At 34.9% G+C, this 17,212-nt stretch overlaps 3 protein-coding genes across 9 annotated transcripts in view; all 3 read left to right on the plus strand.

Annotated features, from left to right (window-relative positions):
* The window catches only part of LOC116017358 (disease resistance protein RPP13-like), a 28,272-nt gene extending 23,561 nt beyond the window's left edge, over positions 1–4,711 (plus strand). The window contains exon 3 of the mRNA XM_031257923.1: positions 4,415–4,711. The gene's annotated coding sequence lies outside the window, so the exon portion shown is untranslated. The remainder of the gene's footprint in view (positions 1–4,414) is intronic.
* On the plus strand, positions 923–4,623 carry LOC116017362 (probable disease resistance RPP8-like protein 4). Of its 3 annotated transcripts, XM_031257933.1 has the most exons (4): positions 923–2,547; positions 3,070–3,790; positions 3,873–3,977; positions 4,374–4,623. In XM_031257933.1, exon 1 carries the CDS (start codon positions 978–980, stop codon positions 2,112–2,114), a length of 1,137 nt encoding a protein of 378 aa, XP_031113793.1. In that variant the 5' UTR covers positions 923–977; the 3' UTR covers positions 2,115–2,547; positions 3,070–3,790; positions 3,873–3,977; positions 4,374–4,623. The 3 variants fall into 3 exon arrangements, with proteins under 3 accessions (XP_031113793.1, XP_031113791.1, XP_031113792.1); XM_031257931.1 differs by having other exon boundaries at positions 923–3,790; XM_031257932.1 differs by having other exon boundaries at positions 923–3,790; positions 4,374–4,609.
* A 7,587-nt stretch (positions 4,712–12,298) lies between the features above and the next one.
* LOC116017239 (disease resistance protein RPP13-like) lies at positions 12,299–16,819 on the plus strand. Of its 5 annotated transcripts, none has more exons than XR_004097862.1 (3): positions 12,299–15,300; positions 15,439–15,572; positions 16,201–16,819. XR_004097862.1 is itself a non-coding variant. In XM_031257785.1 (3 exons), exons 1-2 carry the CDS (start codon positions 12,537–12,539, stop codon positions 15,322–15,324), a joined length of 2,304 nt encoding a protein of 767 aa, XP_031113645.1. In that variant the 5' UTR covers positions 12,299–12,536; the 3' UTR covers positions 15,325–15,350; positions 15,439–15,572. The 5 variants fall into 5 exon arrangements, 4 of the variants coding, with proteins under 4 accessions (XP_031113645.1, XP_031113643.1, XP_031113644.1 ...); XM_031257785.1 differs by lacking the exon at positions 16,201–16,819 and having other exon boundaries at positions 12,299–14,792; positions 15,277–15,350; XM_031257783.1 differs by having other exon boundaries at positions 12,301–15,350; positions 15,736–16,819.
* Positions 16,820–17,212: the final 393 nt, after the last annotated feature.

Raw genomic sequence — 17,212 nt, forward strand, 5'->3', positions numbered from 1 at the left:
CAAGTTATGATTTTGGTGCTCTTACACACTTGTGTTTAGTCGCGCATTGTTCTATTTTCACTCACCATTCTTAGAGAATGATATCTCAAAAAGATTTATCTTTCGCAAATTAAACCTTATTTCCATTCCACGGCTTCGACGATTATTATCTTTCCTTTCCATCCCGGGATGCATATCATGAATTTGCAGAGTGTTGTTCTGGAATATATACTTGATTACTCAACTACTTTATTCTTTTTTATTTATTTACTTGCAGGAATTTTTTGTTTTGGTTTTCTTGTTTGGATTTCCAATATTATATACCTAGCTTGTGAAATTAAATGGCATATATGTATGCATAACTTACAACCTTGTATTACCACTTATTAGTTGGCCGCCCATATGCTCATATTCATAACTCAACATATTTTTTATTACTCACATTTTCTTTTATTTATTTGGACTTTTTTTTTTTTTTTTTTTGCTTTTTTTTTTTTTTTTTGTGTTCCCAAACTATACCTCGTGAAATAAAAATGGCTTGTATGCACAAACAAACAACACCTATTAGTTGACATTTTGTTTTTCAAAAAAAAAAAAAAACATTTTGTCTGCCAATTATGTTCTTTAAGCTGTGGGTTTTGGTGTTCCCTATGTTAGATCTACCTATTATATATTATATATTATCTTCTCAATGCAACAACGTAACGAGGCCAAGCATTTTATTGTTATATATTCCTATAATTAGAATTAGTAGTGCAAGTGGCAGAGGCCACCAAACTGTGCAGCATAAAATATAATACTGAAAGTTGCAATTAAATTAAACATGGTGTCTCCCATCTTGCAATTAAAATATTTTATTCCACTCAAATCAGTGGGGCATTACCTAATTCCAGTTCATATCATTCATCTGCTAACCTTTCACTCAAACAAACTCAGAAAACAACTCTCCTTTCCATTACACCTACACAGAGCTAGCTAGAGACAGACAGAAAAGAATAATGGCTTGTGTGGTTGTACTTTCTCTTATGAGGACGCTAGAGCTTGAGTTCTTGCAACCTCTCCCTCGTCCAATTCTACAACAAAAGGAACTCATCCCCTGCAACAAAGACCTGGCCCAATCTCTCCTCAACAAGCTTGGATCCCTCATGGAACAATTCGATGAGAATAGAATGGATGGTGTTGAAGCAATCAAATACTTGGAAACAAAGCTCAGAGATGTAGCTTCCAGGATTGAGGATGAAATTGAACTCCAAGTACTACATCTTTATGAGGAAGAAGAAGAAGAAGTGGAAAACACAATTTTTGGAGGAATTTTTGATATTTTTGATAGGTTTGTGGATCATACATTTCAGCCACAGGAGGAGGAGGAGGAGGAAATGCCACAGGGTGAGAAAAGCACTTATCATTGCCAAAGCCTTCATCAGACAAGTACTCATCATTGCCAGAGGCTTCATCAAATTTTGCATCCGCTAAGGGGAAAATCACATCCTTGTCTCAAATTCCGTCGTATTTTGCACCCAGCTGTTCAAGACATTGATGCCATCACTCAAGAGTTGGCCAAAGCCAAGGAGGACTACCAGCTTTTCAAACATCATCTACAACCTGCCTCCATTCATGTTTTACCAATCCCAACTCATCAAGGTATCACCATGCCTGATTCTTCCCACACTGCTTCACACACCAAGGGAATAATGGTAGGAAAACAGGATGAGTTCGAGAGTATAAAGGAGATGCTAATCCAACATCCATCTAAGCAACTACAAATTGTCTCCATTAAAGGTATGGGAGGTATTGGTAAGACAACATTAGCAAAGAAAATTTATGAACATCCATCAATCACTTCCCATTTTGATAAGCGAGCATGGACTGTCGCATCACAACATCACAGTCAGAGGCAAATGCTCTTAGATCTTCTTGGTTCCAAAGACAATAATGCAGACAGCGGTAGTAATGAGGACCTAGCATTACGACTCTACCAAAGTTTGAAGCATCAAAGGTATTTGGTTGTGATGGATGACGTATGGAGTGCAGAGGCATGGGATGCTCTCAAAACTTGCTTTCCTAATGATGGATATGGTAGTCGAGTATTGTTGACTACTCGCATTGGTGAAGTGGCTAATCATATCTGCACTTAAAATGATTTCTCTCATCAAATGCAATTGTTAGAACAAAGTGAGAGTTGGCAACTATTTAATGAAAAGGCATGTAAATCTCGCGGTGCTGAATTTGAAACGATTGGGAGACCGGTAGTTAAAAATGCAAAGGATTGCCTTTGGCAATTATTGTGGTTGCTGGCCTTTTTTCCAAACTCATCACTCTAGAAGAGTGGAAGAATACTGCCAATGCTCTAAGTTCTTCTTCTGCAACTACTCTAGATGATGAAGAATGTTCGAGAATAATCTCATCGAGTTACAATCATTTGACCCACAACTTGAAAGCTTGTTTCTTATATTTGGAAGTTTTTCCAGAAGATCACGAGATCAATGCTAATGAACTTGCAAAGTTATGGCTTGCGGAAGGACTCGTAAAGGCATTTGAGAATGAAAGCTTTGATGCAGTGGCTAATAGGTACGTGGAAGAATTTATGGATAGAAATCTGATAATTTTAAGCAAGCTAAGCTCCTGTGGAAGAAAAATTAAGAGGTTTAGGATGCATGATTTATTGCATGCCTTTTGTAGGAGAGAAGCTCAAAACGAGAACCTTTTGCATGTTGTCCAGAGTAAAAATAGTTCTTATTTTCCTCAAAAAGGTTTTCGATGGGTAAACATCCAATATGAAAATTTTGACGTGTCTAGAATACATCATTTTACTTGGAAAAGCTGTAGATCCTTCTTCAGTTTTGTGAGGAGGGAATTAAATCCAGATTTTAGAAATGTCAATCTACTGAGAGTACTCTTCCGTTATACTAGTTATGTCAGGATCAAAAATAATGTGAATACTGTACATTTGAGATTCCTAGATGTTGAAAATAGTATAGAACTGTCTAGGACTCATGGATTCCTAGAGTCAAGAGGTAGAGAGGGTGTAGAATTGTCAAGGTCTTGGAATCTTCAAACACTTTATTGTTATAGAAGAGTATCATTTCGCAGATTAGATGAAGGAGGGAAGTATTTGAAATTTCCACAACTACAGCATATTCTTTGCCTCGACCCTTTTTGTGGAAATCCTCCCAATTTTGTTCATAAAGTTGGTCTGATAAGAGATGATGATTGCTCAAAAGAATGGATTACCAATATTCCATGCTTGAAGAAGGTACATATTGCATGTGAAGGCAGCAAGATAAATGCTTGCATTGCGAACTTAGCTTATTTAGAGCAGCTCGAGGGACTGAAGATTTTATATTCCGGTAATACACGTAATGTAATTAATAATAGTATTGCTCTCTTGAAAAACCTTAGGAAGTTGACATTATATGGAGTTGGATTTGTGTGTGATGAGAAAATTAATATTCGTAGCAAGTTACCTAGGCTAGAGGTGCTCAAGTTACACTGGAAGCCATTCGTAGGCAAAGAATGGGAAATACAAGAGGAAGTGATATTTTGCCAGTTAATTGCTTTAGTTATCTATGGTTATCATCTCAAGCATTGGAAAGCTAGTAGTCAAAATTTTCCAAAACTTGGGCACCTATATATTAAGTATAGTTATAAATTGAGAGAGATCCCAATTGGCTTTGCTGAAATTTCAACATTGAAGTCAATCAAATTATGGGAATGTCTTCCTTCCGCTGTGGAATCAGCCAAGAAAATTCAAGAAGAGCAACGCGACTATGGAAACAACGATATGGTTGTTATTAAGGAACACACATTTGATGTATGTCACCCTTTCTCTTTCTGAATTGTATTTTTTCAACTTGTGCCAAGCAGATTTAATTAAATTCTGTGACTCATGACAGGGTTGGGCATCTGAGGAAAGCCTGAGTGAAGAAGAGACAGAAGTGGATAACTGATAATTGATAACTTCCTTGTATTCACTTTTAGGCAGAAGACAACAATGCATGGTATGTTTTCAAGAACACAGAATTGTAATTACATACATACATACATACATACAGGACTGTATTTGCAGTTTGATTCATGCATTTGTCACAGGACAGGCAACAACGTTACTTTACATGAAGAAGATGTTTTAATTACATACATTATTTTCAGTGTTGGTCTGCATAGGGGTAGCCAATGTGTAATGCTAGTTTTCACTTGCTAGTCCAGTACAGTACAGTACAGGGACTTCTCACAGCAGCACAGCAGTCTTCTTTTAATTAATTAATGCTTCTTCTACTATACACTTCATACTATATTTTCACTCCTGCTGTGGTATAATTCCACAAATTAAATTAGATTGAAATGAAATTGGTTATTGAAGTAGTACATTATATTCCCAATTGAAATGACTTCAGGTAATATTTGGATCGGAAGCTTTCAATGTGTTGGCTGAAAGGCAAAGATCAGAGCTGAACAAATCTGATGGGCAGAGAGAGAGTGTGTATTGCATCCGGGACGGGCAGGCGTTTGTAGAAACTCATTCAAGAATCCAATGCTTGCAATAATTCACAAAACTCTGGGGAGTGTTCAAACTTCATGTCTTGTATTTTAGTACTGAATTGGAAGTTTAAAACTTTAAAATACTCTTGAAGCTTAGATTTGCAATATATGTGTGTGTGTTTTTTTTTATGCATATATATGCAGACATATTGGTATAGAGCAAATCCCATTTAAAGTGCCACAGTTTAGACAATTCAATTCTGTGACTCCAATCCAATCCAGCTCATATATATGCAACAGAATCTGAACTGGTCTGCCTCTGCAATGAATGTCTGTCTGTCCAGATATACAAAGTTCAGTTCCATATTGACATTGATTTGGAGCGAGGATTACAGCTTCCAACAGTGTCAAGCAAAATTCGTTGAAGAGAAGTAGGAGGGCGAGCAAGCACCCGCAAGCCTCAAAGAAGCGTATTGAAGATCGAGCAGATGGTTAATTGCTTTGGCTGTTATTGAAATGGATGCAAATATGTTTTTTTTATGCATATGCAGACATGTTGTTGGAGTTGATGATGAGTAGTGTTAACAAGCTAGCTAAGAAGATTGCTTGAAGAAAGCATATATCTTCTCATGCCATGAAGTGGTTATTAGTTCTTGAATCATGAGAGATGCTCAATTTTCTATCTATATCCATACTTAGTTTACTTGTTATATTGTATTTTTAGTACTCAGAAACTTTGAAGACTTCTTAGATGGTATTCTATTAAAAATTGGCAATATTGAATGCAGTGCAAACAAGGATCAGTCTGAATATGATACGTGTTTAAAGGTGTCTCCTATAATTAGGACATACTCAGAACATCTCGTGATCTAACCAAAATATGCAAGATCTTGGGCTGCAAATATTGAATACACAAGGCACAGATTGCTGCAGATTTGGAGTGGGCCAAATTTGCAGAGTGCTGCTGATTTTTGTGCTGTGCTGGAAGATGAAAGAAAAAGGCTTCAAGTTGTTGGCTTGTTTTAGGCTGCTAGTAGCTAGGAATGAACAATAGAATATGGTGGATTTAAGGCTTTCTAGATGGGAGATGACAGGTTAGTTTAATGGGCTTTGTGTTAAATGGATCTTGACTCTTTTTGTAGGCAAATTATACTGTGCACCACGGTGCACATAGCAATGCGCACCACGTACCTAAACGACGTCGTTTTGAGCATTATAAACTAATCGTCTGTTTTTTTGGAAATCATGTTTCCCGTTTCGGCCGGTCTAAGTATTTATGTTAATATTCTGTGTATTCCAGGCAATCATTCTGTGTATTCTAGGCAACCGTTCTGTGTATTCTAGGCAACCGTTATGTGTATTCATGTTAGTAACACATGTTGTGATTTCATGTTAGTAACACATGTTGTGATGTGTTTGTGCATTCGAATGTTTAGGAGGATGAGTTCTGTGTATTTTGTGTAAATATTCTGTGTATTCATGTTATTAACACAAGTTGTGATGTGTTTATGCATTCGCATGTTAGGAGGATGAGTTCTGTGTATTTTGTGTAAATATTCTGTGTATTCATGTTATTAACACAAGTTGTGATGTGTTTATGCATTCGCATGTTAGGAGGATGAGTTCTGTGTATTTTGTGTAAATATTCTGTGTATTCATGTTATTAACACAAGTTGTGATGTGTTTATGCATTCGCATGTTAGGAGGATGAGTTCTGTGTATTTTGTGTCAATATTCTGTGTATTCTGGGCAAACATTCTGTGTATTCTAGGCAAACATTCTGTGTATTCTATATAATGATTATGTGTATTATAGATAATGAATTCCCTGGAGTCATTCGCGTCCACTAACATCTGTGTATTTTGTGTCAATATTTTGTGTATTCTAGGCAAACATTATGTGTATTCTAGGCAAACGTTCTGTGTATTATAGATAATGATTATGTGTATTATAGATAATGAATTACCTGAGTCATTCGCGTTCGCGTCCACTAACACCGAAACGACGTTGTTTTACGTACGTGGTGCACATTGCTATGTGCACCGTGGTGCAGGGTATAACGATTGCTTTTTGTAAGTCTAGATTGCTTTGTTTTAATGTGTGTCCAACTGTCCATTTGCGGTTAGAATTGTAGAAGTATTTGCATAAACAATTTTACGATCATTATGATCATGTTCCACCTTATAAAATAGTATAATTTGCCACAATTTTAATAGTGGATCCTTTATAGCCTCAATGCCAATCATTATATCGAGGATCAGGGTCCACAGTACAGGTCCAATATACAAAATTCATGTTCATAATACACATACATATAAACACGATTTTGTGCATTATGAACATGAATTCTGTGTAGTATGAACATAAATTATGTGTATTATATAGCTTATGACACATAAATACTTAACATAATACACATAATCTATGTTTATAATGCATAGAATTCAAGTTCATTATATCATATTTATGTGTGTGTATTATGAACATGAATTGTGTGTATTATGAACATAAATTTTGTGCATTATGAAGTCAAATTATGTGTATTGAACCAGGATACACAGTATACTCTGGACCCTGGTCCACGATATAATTTGCCTCTCAATGCAAGTGTTAGTGGTGAAACGACGGTCTAGCTCAAGCCTCTATGGTCTAATATATACAGAATATATAACTAAATACAACTATAAACTTAATAATATAAATTCAGAGGCAGACTCAACATTATTTGAGGGGGCGAAATTTAAATGATGTTAGAAATGTCAATGAAAAAATATCAAACACTCATAATAAGGTTAAAATGCAAAATACATGGATGAAAATGTGAAATTTTAAAACACTTTGAAACGATATAATAATATTTGTGATAAAATATGAAACATAATCAATGATGTAGTATATACGTTCAGTTACGACTACGAATACAATACTAGGTCCAGTTCCGGGTCGGATCCTTGACCTAGTCTGCATGTTGGTTTAAGCGCTCGAGCTCGGGACACCTAACAGTGGGTCAGAGATTTCCAAATTGATGATAGCTAGTGTCACGAAGTAGTTTGGGAAAAGTCACTCCCTTTGTAATTAATATGGTATCTATAGCTAAGGGGAGGGAGCAAGTTTCAGGCTCACGGCATGGACAGCACGTGGAGCCCATGCATAGGTCTAAGTAGGGGACAAAGGAAACTTGTACACGTGCCACAATGTATCTGAGGGTGCGTGCCCTGTTACCGGATCTGGGTTGACAGTTCGACCCGACATAGGAGGTTGGGCACGTGATGCTTGCCCGGAGACCTGTAGGTTCACATGTTAAAGCTAAGGCACCTGGCGAGCTGCCAGGTCATGAAAAGTAGGAGAGGAGGTCCACATGGGTCGGGTTGAGCTCTCCTGGCACAGAGGACCCTAGATCAATCACTGTACAGCGTAGTCTCGCGGTAATAATCTCCATCAATCAATTTGATAAAATAATGTGAATGGAAAAGACACTATATTCATAAATACTTTTAAATTTTAATTTCTTTTAGTTAGATCAACTTTAAGTTTTTATAAATTAATGCGTATACGATTAAATATAATATAAATTTGTATATTATATTAATTAAATGATTTATAAAAAGTAGACCAATAAAACATTTACTTTGTCTTGTAAAGGATGAAATGGGTAAAAAGAGAAAAGCTAAAGGCAAATGCTAATAGTGATATTTGAACCTATCACACAAATCATTTAACATCATTTCTAAAGTTTCAACCAATTAAGTTATTCAAACATTTAATAATTTATACATAAACATGGATTATATATATAAGTTAATGATATATATATATATATATATATATATATATATATATATATATATATAAGGGGGTGGGGTGGGGTGGGGAAGGGGGCAGCTACTTCTATTGTGGATCCGCTACAGTATAAATTACGGAGTAACTTATAAATTTGATATTTAATAACATAAGAAAATGTGTTTGGCACGAAGTTGCACTCCCATATGTGGAGGTTGTGAGTTTGAACCTCAAGCCATTTTACTTTGTCATTTTTTTTCAAAACATCCACATTTGTATTTAAAGGCACTAAAATTGTTTTGTTGATGATGACTAAAAATAGTCATGTCACAATAATACTGAGATCAAATGTAGATATTCAAATAAAAAATGATTAAAAGTGGACTGTCACCTATAAATCTAGAATTAATCTAAGTACCACTCTCTATTTTGAATGATGTAAATTAAAAGACGGAAAATACAACTTTTTTTTTTAATATAACTGACCCTGTTACATTGTAGTATCGTTTGATCTCATGATCGATGATATGAGAGAGTTATTACATGTCATTTGAGCACAAGTTCCTTGGCATGTAGTAAAACTCTTAAAAAACAACAAAACAAAACAGTGGGCACCTACTAATGAATTATTGCTACCAAGTTAGATAGAAGGGAAAATTGTAATTTTTGCCCCTCCATAATATGCCAATTATCAATTTCACCCTTGAATTATTAGTGGTGTAAATGTTGCCCCTCAATTTTCAAAAACGGTACATATATTGCCCCTCCCGTAACGAAGAAGTGGCAATATTTACACCACGGGAGGGGCAATATATGTACCGTTTTTTAAAATTGAGGGACAATATTTACACCACTAATAATTTAGGGGTGACATTGATAATTGGCATATTATGAAGGGGCATAAATTACAATTTTTCCAATTGAATCGTTTCTTTTTTTTTGGTAAATTTATAGGGTCTTTCTCTCCGTCCGTTTAACGGTCCGGGGTTCACCCACGTTCGCTCCGGGAGGCACGGGAGCTGGCCCAGGGAGAATCGTCACTTGTGGGAATTGAACTCGGGTTCAATTGAATCGTTTCTGTCAGCATAGAATTATTGCATGCATTCAATTTCACCTAATTTAGTTGGTGGACTTCACTTGTAAACTTGTTTCTGTCGGCATGGAATTATTGCATTCAATTTCACCTAATTTAGTTGATGGAATTCACTTGTAAACTTTTAAATGAGTTAACCATCGATTTGGTCATTCGACTATTAAAATTTTACCACTTTAATATTTGACTTATAAATTTGTTCAATTTCATTATCAACTATGTAATTATTAATCAAAATAGTCATAATCATGACTATTTTGGTTTAAACAAATGACTCATTTAAGTAAAAATTGTATATTTTGAGATAAAATTGAATAAGTTTGATAGTCGAGAACTAAAATGGTGAAATCCAAATAATCGACAGATCAAATCGAATATTAACTCCTTTTAAATCGTTGTTGTTACCCATATCTTTTTGAGTCGTATCTTCTTACACAAAATTATTAAGTAAAATCAGTTGTTGTATGTTACCTTAAATTATTCCAGCACCAAGGTAATGATTTGAGAAGTTGAGGTAACAAGTGACATATAATAATTACTTTTACTCTAAGACAACCTCCCGTATTAAAAAAAGAATTGGTTTCTTGTAAGAATGTTTCAAGAGTTAGATCTAATATAAATAAGACATAAAAGAATTGTATATATAATTAATACTTCAACCCTTATATATAGTATTTTATATAAAAAATGTAATAGATTGCTAATTTGCAAAAAAATAAAATAATAACATATCATAATTTTAAATACAATCAATACTTTAAGCTTTATATATAATACTTTAAGCATAAATATAATAATTTATAAGAAAATTATAATAGACAATTTGCATAAAATAAAGTATTATTAGATAGCAGAATTCATATAAGATTAATTAATATTTTAAGCCTTATATATTATAATTTATAGCATAAATATAACACTTTATAGCAAAATTGTAATACAAAAATATCTACATGAACTCAAATTTCGCTACCAACGTTAGGGTGTAAGCGTTTAAAACTTTTTGAAAACATCTGAATGCAACATGTTTAGATTTATCTCAATTAAAAATAAAAAAAATAAAAAGCAAAGTCAATTAAAATATATTATTTTTAATTAAGAAGATTAATAACATTTTTATAGTAGTACTCGATCATTTTTCAATGTGGAACCCTATCTTGAATTATTACACTAAGTTAGAAAAAGTGATGAAACGTTAAAATTAAGTAGGTGAAATTGTAAACTCTTTAAAGAATTATACTCGACCTCACTAATTATACATCACACAAACTCAAGTAATATCCAACCTTCATAGACAGCTGGCCTGGCCTGGTGAGGGTTGAGGCTCATATTATATTTATGAACTTCATCAATTCATTGCCCCACATTATTTATAACTTGTACAAATTTTTGAAGGTAGCACTGTCCTGACAACAACTGAGCTTCAATTCTAGCATTTCTTGTATTGAAGATCAGACAATAATCTGTAGCCACAAACAATTTATGAAATATCTCTACAAAATAAAAACCTTTGCATCTGTACAAACCTTTTTCGAGCATTTTGATGTGAAATAGATCAGAGATGGAGGAAATGGAATATTTCATAGTATCCTACTGCATAATTAAGCTAAGGTTCTATATATGCATGCACTGAATAGATCAGAGATGCGAAATTGTTGTATTTATACTGTATAAGGTTTATTTAACTTTATAATGAAAATGAAAATCTATTGATTTTAGTATAGGACGGAAATTGAAGTCTCCTTTTATTTAATTGCCAGGAAACATCAAATTTTACTTTCTCTAGTTTTGTCACTAGTTTCAACTATTTTCTCGACTTTATGTGTATAATTTAAAAAATAATTTCTCATAATAAATATACGAAATTCATCTCCTCAAGAAGGAGAATGCAAATCTATGTTTAATCAACCCACAGCAATAATAAATCTTTTTTAAAATATTACCTCAAAGTGAATGTCATTTTTATGCTAATATTTTAACACAAAACGAAACAGTGGAGCCCCTATCTTGGATTATTATTGCACCAAGTTGGAGAAAGTGATAGAACACTAAAATTTAATAATGGTGTTGCACTCTATTTCACCTAATTGAGTATGTGGCCGGAGTTTTTAGGCTCTTTAAAGAATTGTACCCCACTAATTATACATCACACCAAGTAATATCTCACATTCTCACATGCCCTCGAGCAGTCAACTGGTCAAGCTAGCTTAGATGGTTAGCTACATGAACTCAAATCTGGCAAATGTATCCTAATGCAACATGTTTGAATCTATCTCAATCAAAAATAAAAGATAAAAAAGCAAAGTCAAATGAAATATTTTATTTTTAATTAAGAAGATTAATAACATTTTTTATAGTAGTACTCTTGATTAAAAAACAAAAGGAGAGCGTCAAAATTAAAACAATTTAGTTGAAGTTATCTCCAAATTTTCTCTCTCCCTGTATCTTGTTTAATTGAATGTTTTGACTTAGCTTAAGGCAAAAAGTTAAAAATGTTGTCAGCATGGAATTATTGCACTCAGTTTTACTTAACTCAGATACATCATACAAATTTTGGGGATTTTGCTGTAAATTCACTTCACTTATGAGAATAATTGAGCTAGAGCTCTTGCAATTCTTAAAGATCTAAAAAAAAAGATTGACGTTTGGCTTGGAATTATTGCACCCAGTGGCAGAGAAAATTGAAATTTGCACTCATATTGGTTCTGGTGACCTTCACAGAAACATTATATTAAACTAACACAGAAAAAAGTGGCAATTACAGAAGCAAAGAGAGGGGATGGCTATTGTTGTGTGGACAATAGAGCTTGGGCTCTTGCAATCTCAGCCTGGTCCAGTCGCACTAGAAAACTAATTCATTTGCACTGGTATCGGCATCATGCAAAATGACACTCTAACCCACTCAACAATCTATTTGATCAGTGGCCCTCCAACTCTTCAATTATTGCACCACTTAAGTTGGAGAAAAATAAAGGAATCTTTTGACTTGGAAAGCTAAAGGTTAAAAAAGGTGTCGGCATGGATTGGAATTATTGCACTCATCAGATCAGTGGCAATACCCAATTCTACTGCACATCATATTCCATTCATCATCTTGCTTCAATTGCTTCTGCAAACCTTCTCTCTCTCAAACAAGCTAGCTCAGAAAGAAAAACAACTATCTCATTTACATTACACCTACACCAATACAGATTGAGAACCAAGAATGGCTTGTGTGGTTGTACTTTCTCTTACGAGGACGCTTGAGCTTGAGTTCTTGCAACCTATGCCTCGTCCAATTCTACAACAAAACCAACTCATCCCCTGCAACAAAGACTTGGTCCTATCTCTCCACAACAAGCTTGGATCCCTCATGGAACTATTCGATGAGAATAAAATGGATGGTGTTAAAGCAATAAAAGACTTGGAAACAAAGCTCAGAGATGTAGCTTCCAGAATTGAGGATGAAATTGAACTCCAAGTACTACATCTTTATGAGGAAGAAATAAAAAGAGAGGAAGAAGAAGAAGAAGAATTCAGAATTTTTGAAGAAATTTTTGATATTTTTGACAGATCTGTGGATCAGGCATTTCATACACAGGACAATACTGGTGAGGAAAGCACTCATCATTGCCAAAGCCTTAACCTTCATCAGACAAGTACTCATCATTGCCCGAGGCTTCATCAAATTTTGCATCCGCTAAGGGGAAAATCACATCCTTGTCTCAAATTCCGTCGTATTTTGCACCCAGCTCTACAACACATTGATGCCATCACTCAAGAGTTGGCCAAAGCCAAGGAGGAGTACCAGCTTTTCAAACATCATCTACAACCAGCCTCCATTCATGTTTTACCAATCCCAACTCATCAAGGTATCACCGTGCCTGATTCTTCCCACACTGTTTCACACACCAAGGAAATAATGGTTGGAAAACAGGATGAGTTCGAGAGTATAAAGGAGATGCTAATTCAACATCCATCTAAGCAACTAGAAATTGTCTCCATTAAAGGTATGGGAGGTATTGGTAAGACAACATTAGCAAAGAAAATTTATGAACATCCATCAATCACTTCCCACTTTGATAAGCAAGCATGGACTGTCGCATCACAACATCACAGTAAGAGACAAATGCTCTTAGATCTTCTTGGTTACAAAGACAATAATGCAGACAGCAGCAGTAATGACGACCTAGCATTACAATTCTATCAATGTTTGAAGCTTCAAAGGTACTTGATTGTGATGGATGATGTATGGAGCAAAGAGGCATGGGATGCTGTCAAAACTTGTTTTCCCAATGATGGAAATGGTAGCCGAGTATTGTTGACAACTCGTCTTGCAGAGGTAGCTAATCATACCATCTCCAAAGATGAGTTTTCTCATCAAATGCAATTGTTAGAACAAAGTGAGAGTTGGCAACTATTTAATGAAAAGGCATGTAAATCTCGCGGTGCTGAATTTGAAACGATTGGGAGACCGGTAGTTGAAAAATGCAAAGGATTGCCTTTGGCAATTATTGTGGTTGCAGGTCTTTTTTCCAAACTCATCACTCTAGATGAGTGGAAGAATACTGCCAATGCTCTAAGTTCTTCTTCTGCAACTACTCTAGATGATGTAGAATGTTCGAGAATACTCTCATTGAGTTACAATCATTTGTCCCACAACTTAAAAGCTTGTTTCTTATACTTGGGAGTTTTTCCAGAAGATCACGAGATCAATGCTAATGATCTTGCAAGGTTATGGCTTGCCGAAGGACTTGTAAAGGCATTTGAGAATGAAAACTTTGATGTAGTGGCTAACAGGTACATGCAAGAACTTATGGATAGAAACCTGATCATTTTAAGCAAGCTAAGTTGTTGTGGAAGAAAAATTAAGAGGTTTAGGATGCATGATTTATTGCATGCCTTTTGTATGAGAGAAGCTCAGAACGAGAACCTTTTGCATGTTGTCCAGAGTGAAAATAGTTGTTATTTTTCTCAGAAAGGTTTTCGTTGGCTAAGCATCCAATATGAAGATTTTAACATGTCTATGATACAACATTATACTTTGAAAAGATATAGATCGTTCTTCATTTTTTTGAGGGGGAAATCTTTTTCAAATTTTAGAAATAGCAATCTACTGAGAGTAGTCTTCAACTATGATATACATGTCTGTCACAAATATATTGTGGATATTATCCATTTGAGATTGCTCAGAGTTGGAAATGATATAGAACTGTCCAGGACTCGAGGATTCCTAAAGTCAAGATGTAGAGAGAGTATAAACTTGTCAAGATCTTGGAATCTTCAAACACTTCGTTCTGGTGGAAAAGTAACATATAGATTAGTTGAAGGAGAGAAGCATTCAGAGTTTACGCAACTTCACTATATTCGTTGCAATGGTTGTTTTCGTGGAAATCCTCCTAATTTTGTTCAAAAACTGTATGTGATCAGAGCTGATGATTGCTCAAAAGAATACATTACCGATATTCCATGCTTGAAGAAGGTACGTATTGTATTGGAAGGCAGAGAGAGTAATGCTTGCATTGCGAACTTAGCCTATTTAGAGCAGCTCGAGGGACTTTGGATTTCAGAATATTGGTTTCAAACACATATTCCAATTAATAATGGTATTGTTCTCTTGAAAAATGTTAGGAAGTTGACATTAGATGAAATGACATTTGAGTGTGAGGAAATGAATATTCTTAGCAAGTTGCCTAGGCTAGAGGTGCTCAAGTTAAATTTGGTGTCCTGCATAGGCAATGAGTGGGAAATACAAGAGGAAGTGATATTTTGGCAGTTAATTGCTTTATTTATCCTTGACTCTGATCTCAAGCATTGGAAAGCTAGTAGTCATAATTTTCCAAAACTTGAGCACCTATATCTTTGCCAGTGTTCTAGATTGAGAGAGATCCCAACTGACTTTGCCGAAATTTCAACATTGAAGTCAATCGAATTAACCGCATGTCTTCCTTCTGCTGTGGAATCAGCGAGGAAAATTCAGGACGAGCAAGGTGACTATGGAAACTACACTATAATTGTTACTGACAAATATACATTACATGTATGTCACCCTTAGCTTTCTCTTTCTCAATTGTATTTTTTCAACTTGGCCAACCAAATTTAATTAAATTCAGTGACTCATATGGCAGGATTTGAAATCTGAGGAAGGCCTGAGCGACGAAGAGGCAGATTTTGATAAACTGCTAGATACCTTGTCAGATGTGGACGACAAACTGCTATTTATTAATAGCTTGTATTCACTTTTAGGCTGAGGACATCCATGGTATGTTTTCAAGAACACAGAATATAATTGTAGTTACGTACATACATACAAGACTGTATTTGCAGTTTGATTATTCATGCATTTGTCACAGGACAGGCAACAACATTATTTTACTTTACAAGAAGAAGATCGAATATGTTTTAATTAGATACATTATTTTCAGTGTTGGTCTGCATAGAGATTAGAGATTGCTTTGCGCTGCTTAAAGAAAGCACCCCACCCCAGTTTAGTGGTTGGTTTTGGCATTTCAGCTTTAATTTGGTTTTTTTTTTTTTTTTTTAAATTTAATAGATGTAATATAATGTAGCCTCTGATCTGTTATTTTGTGAATGATGCATGCATGATGTATATATGTGCAATGCACTACTGAGTTCTATTTTCTATCCCTATATATATATATGACTGTCATTTGCTTCTATCTAACTTGCTTTTCTATTTTCTATCCCTATATATATATATGACTGTCATTTGCTTCTATCTAACTTGCTTATGTATTAATTAAGTTCTGTTTTGCTTATTGGTTTGCAAAGAGCAGCTCATGAATTAGTAGTTAGAGTGGTTCAGTTAATATTCCCAATTGAAATGACTTCAGCTAATATTTGGATGCTTTCAATGTGTTGGCTGAAAGGCAAAGATCAGAGCTGAACAAATTTGATGGGCAGAGAGAGAGTGTGTATTGCAGCCGGGACGGGCAGGCGTTTGTAGAAACTCATTCAAGAATCCAATGCTTGCAATAATTCACAAAACTCTGGGGAGTGTTCAAACTTCATGTCTTGTATTTTAGTACTGAATTGGAAGTTTAAAACTTTAAAATACTCTTGAAGCTTAGATTTGCAATATGTGTGTGTGTGTGTTTGATGCATATATATATGCAGACATATTGGTATAGAGCAAATTCCATTTAAAGTGCCACAGTTTAGACAATTCAATTCTGTGACTCCAATCCAATCCAATCCAATCCAGCTCATATATATGCAACAGAATCTGAACTGGCCTGCCTCTGCAAAGAAGCGTGTTGAAGATCGAGCAGATGGTTGATTGCTTTGGCTGTTATGGGTGTTTTTCGTTATTGAAATGGATGCAAATATGTTTTTTTTTATGCATATGCAGACATGTTGTTGGAGTTGATGATGAGTGTTAACAAGCTAGCTAAGAAGATTATTGCTTGAAGAAAGCATATATCTTCTCATGCAATGCAATGGTTATTAGTTCTTGAATCATGAGAGATGTGCAATTCAATACTTCAATTTTCTATCTATATTCATACTTAGTTTACTTGTTATATTACATTTTTAGTATTCAGAAACTTTGAAGACTTCTTAGATGGTATTCTATTAAAAATTGACAATATTGAATGCAAATTGGCAATAGTAAAAACTTTGAAGACTTCTTAGATGGTAGTCTGAATATGATACGTGTTTAAAGGTGTCTCCTATAATTAGGACATACTCAGAACATCTCATGATCTAACCAAAATATGCAAATATTGAATGCACAAGGCACAGATTGCTGCAGATTTGGAGTGGGCCAAATTTGCAGAATGCTGCTGATTTTTGTGCTGTGGTGGAAGATGAAAGAAAAAGGCTTCAAGTTGTTGGCTTGTTTTAGGCCGCTAGTAGCTAGGAATGAGCAATAGAATA

Source organism: Ipomoea triloba, chromosome 4, assembly GCF_003576645.1.
Source record: "Ipomoea triloba cultivar NCNSP0323 chromosome 4, ASM357664v1".
Taxonomy (NCBI): domain Eukaryota; kingdom Viridiplantae; phylum Streptophyta; class Magnoliopsida; order Solanales; family Convolvulaceae; genus Ipomoea; species Ipomoea triloba.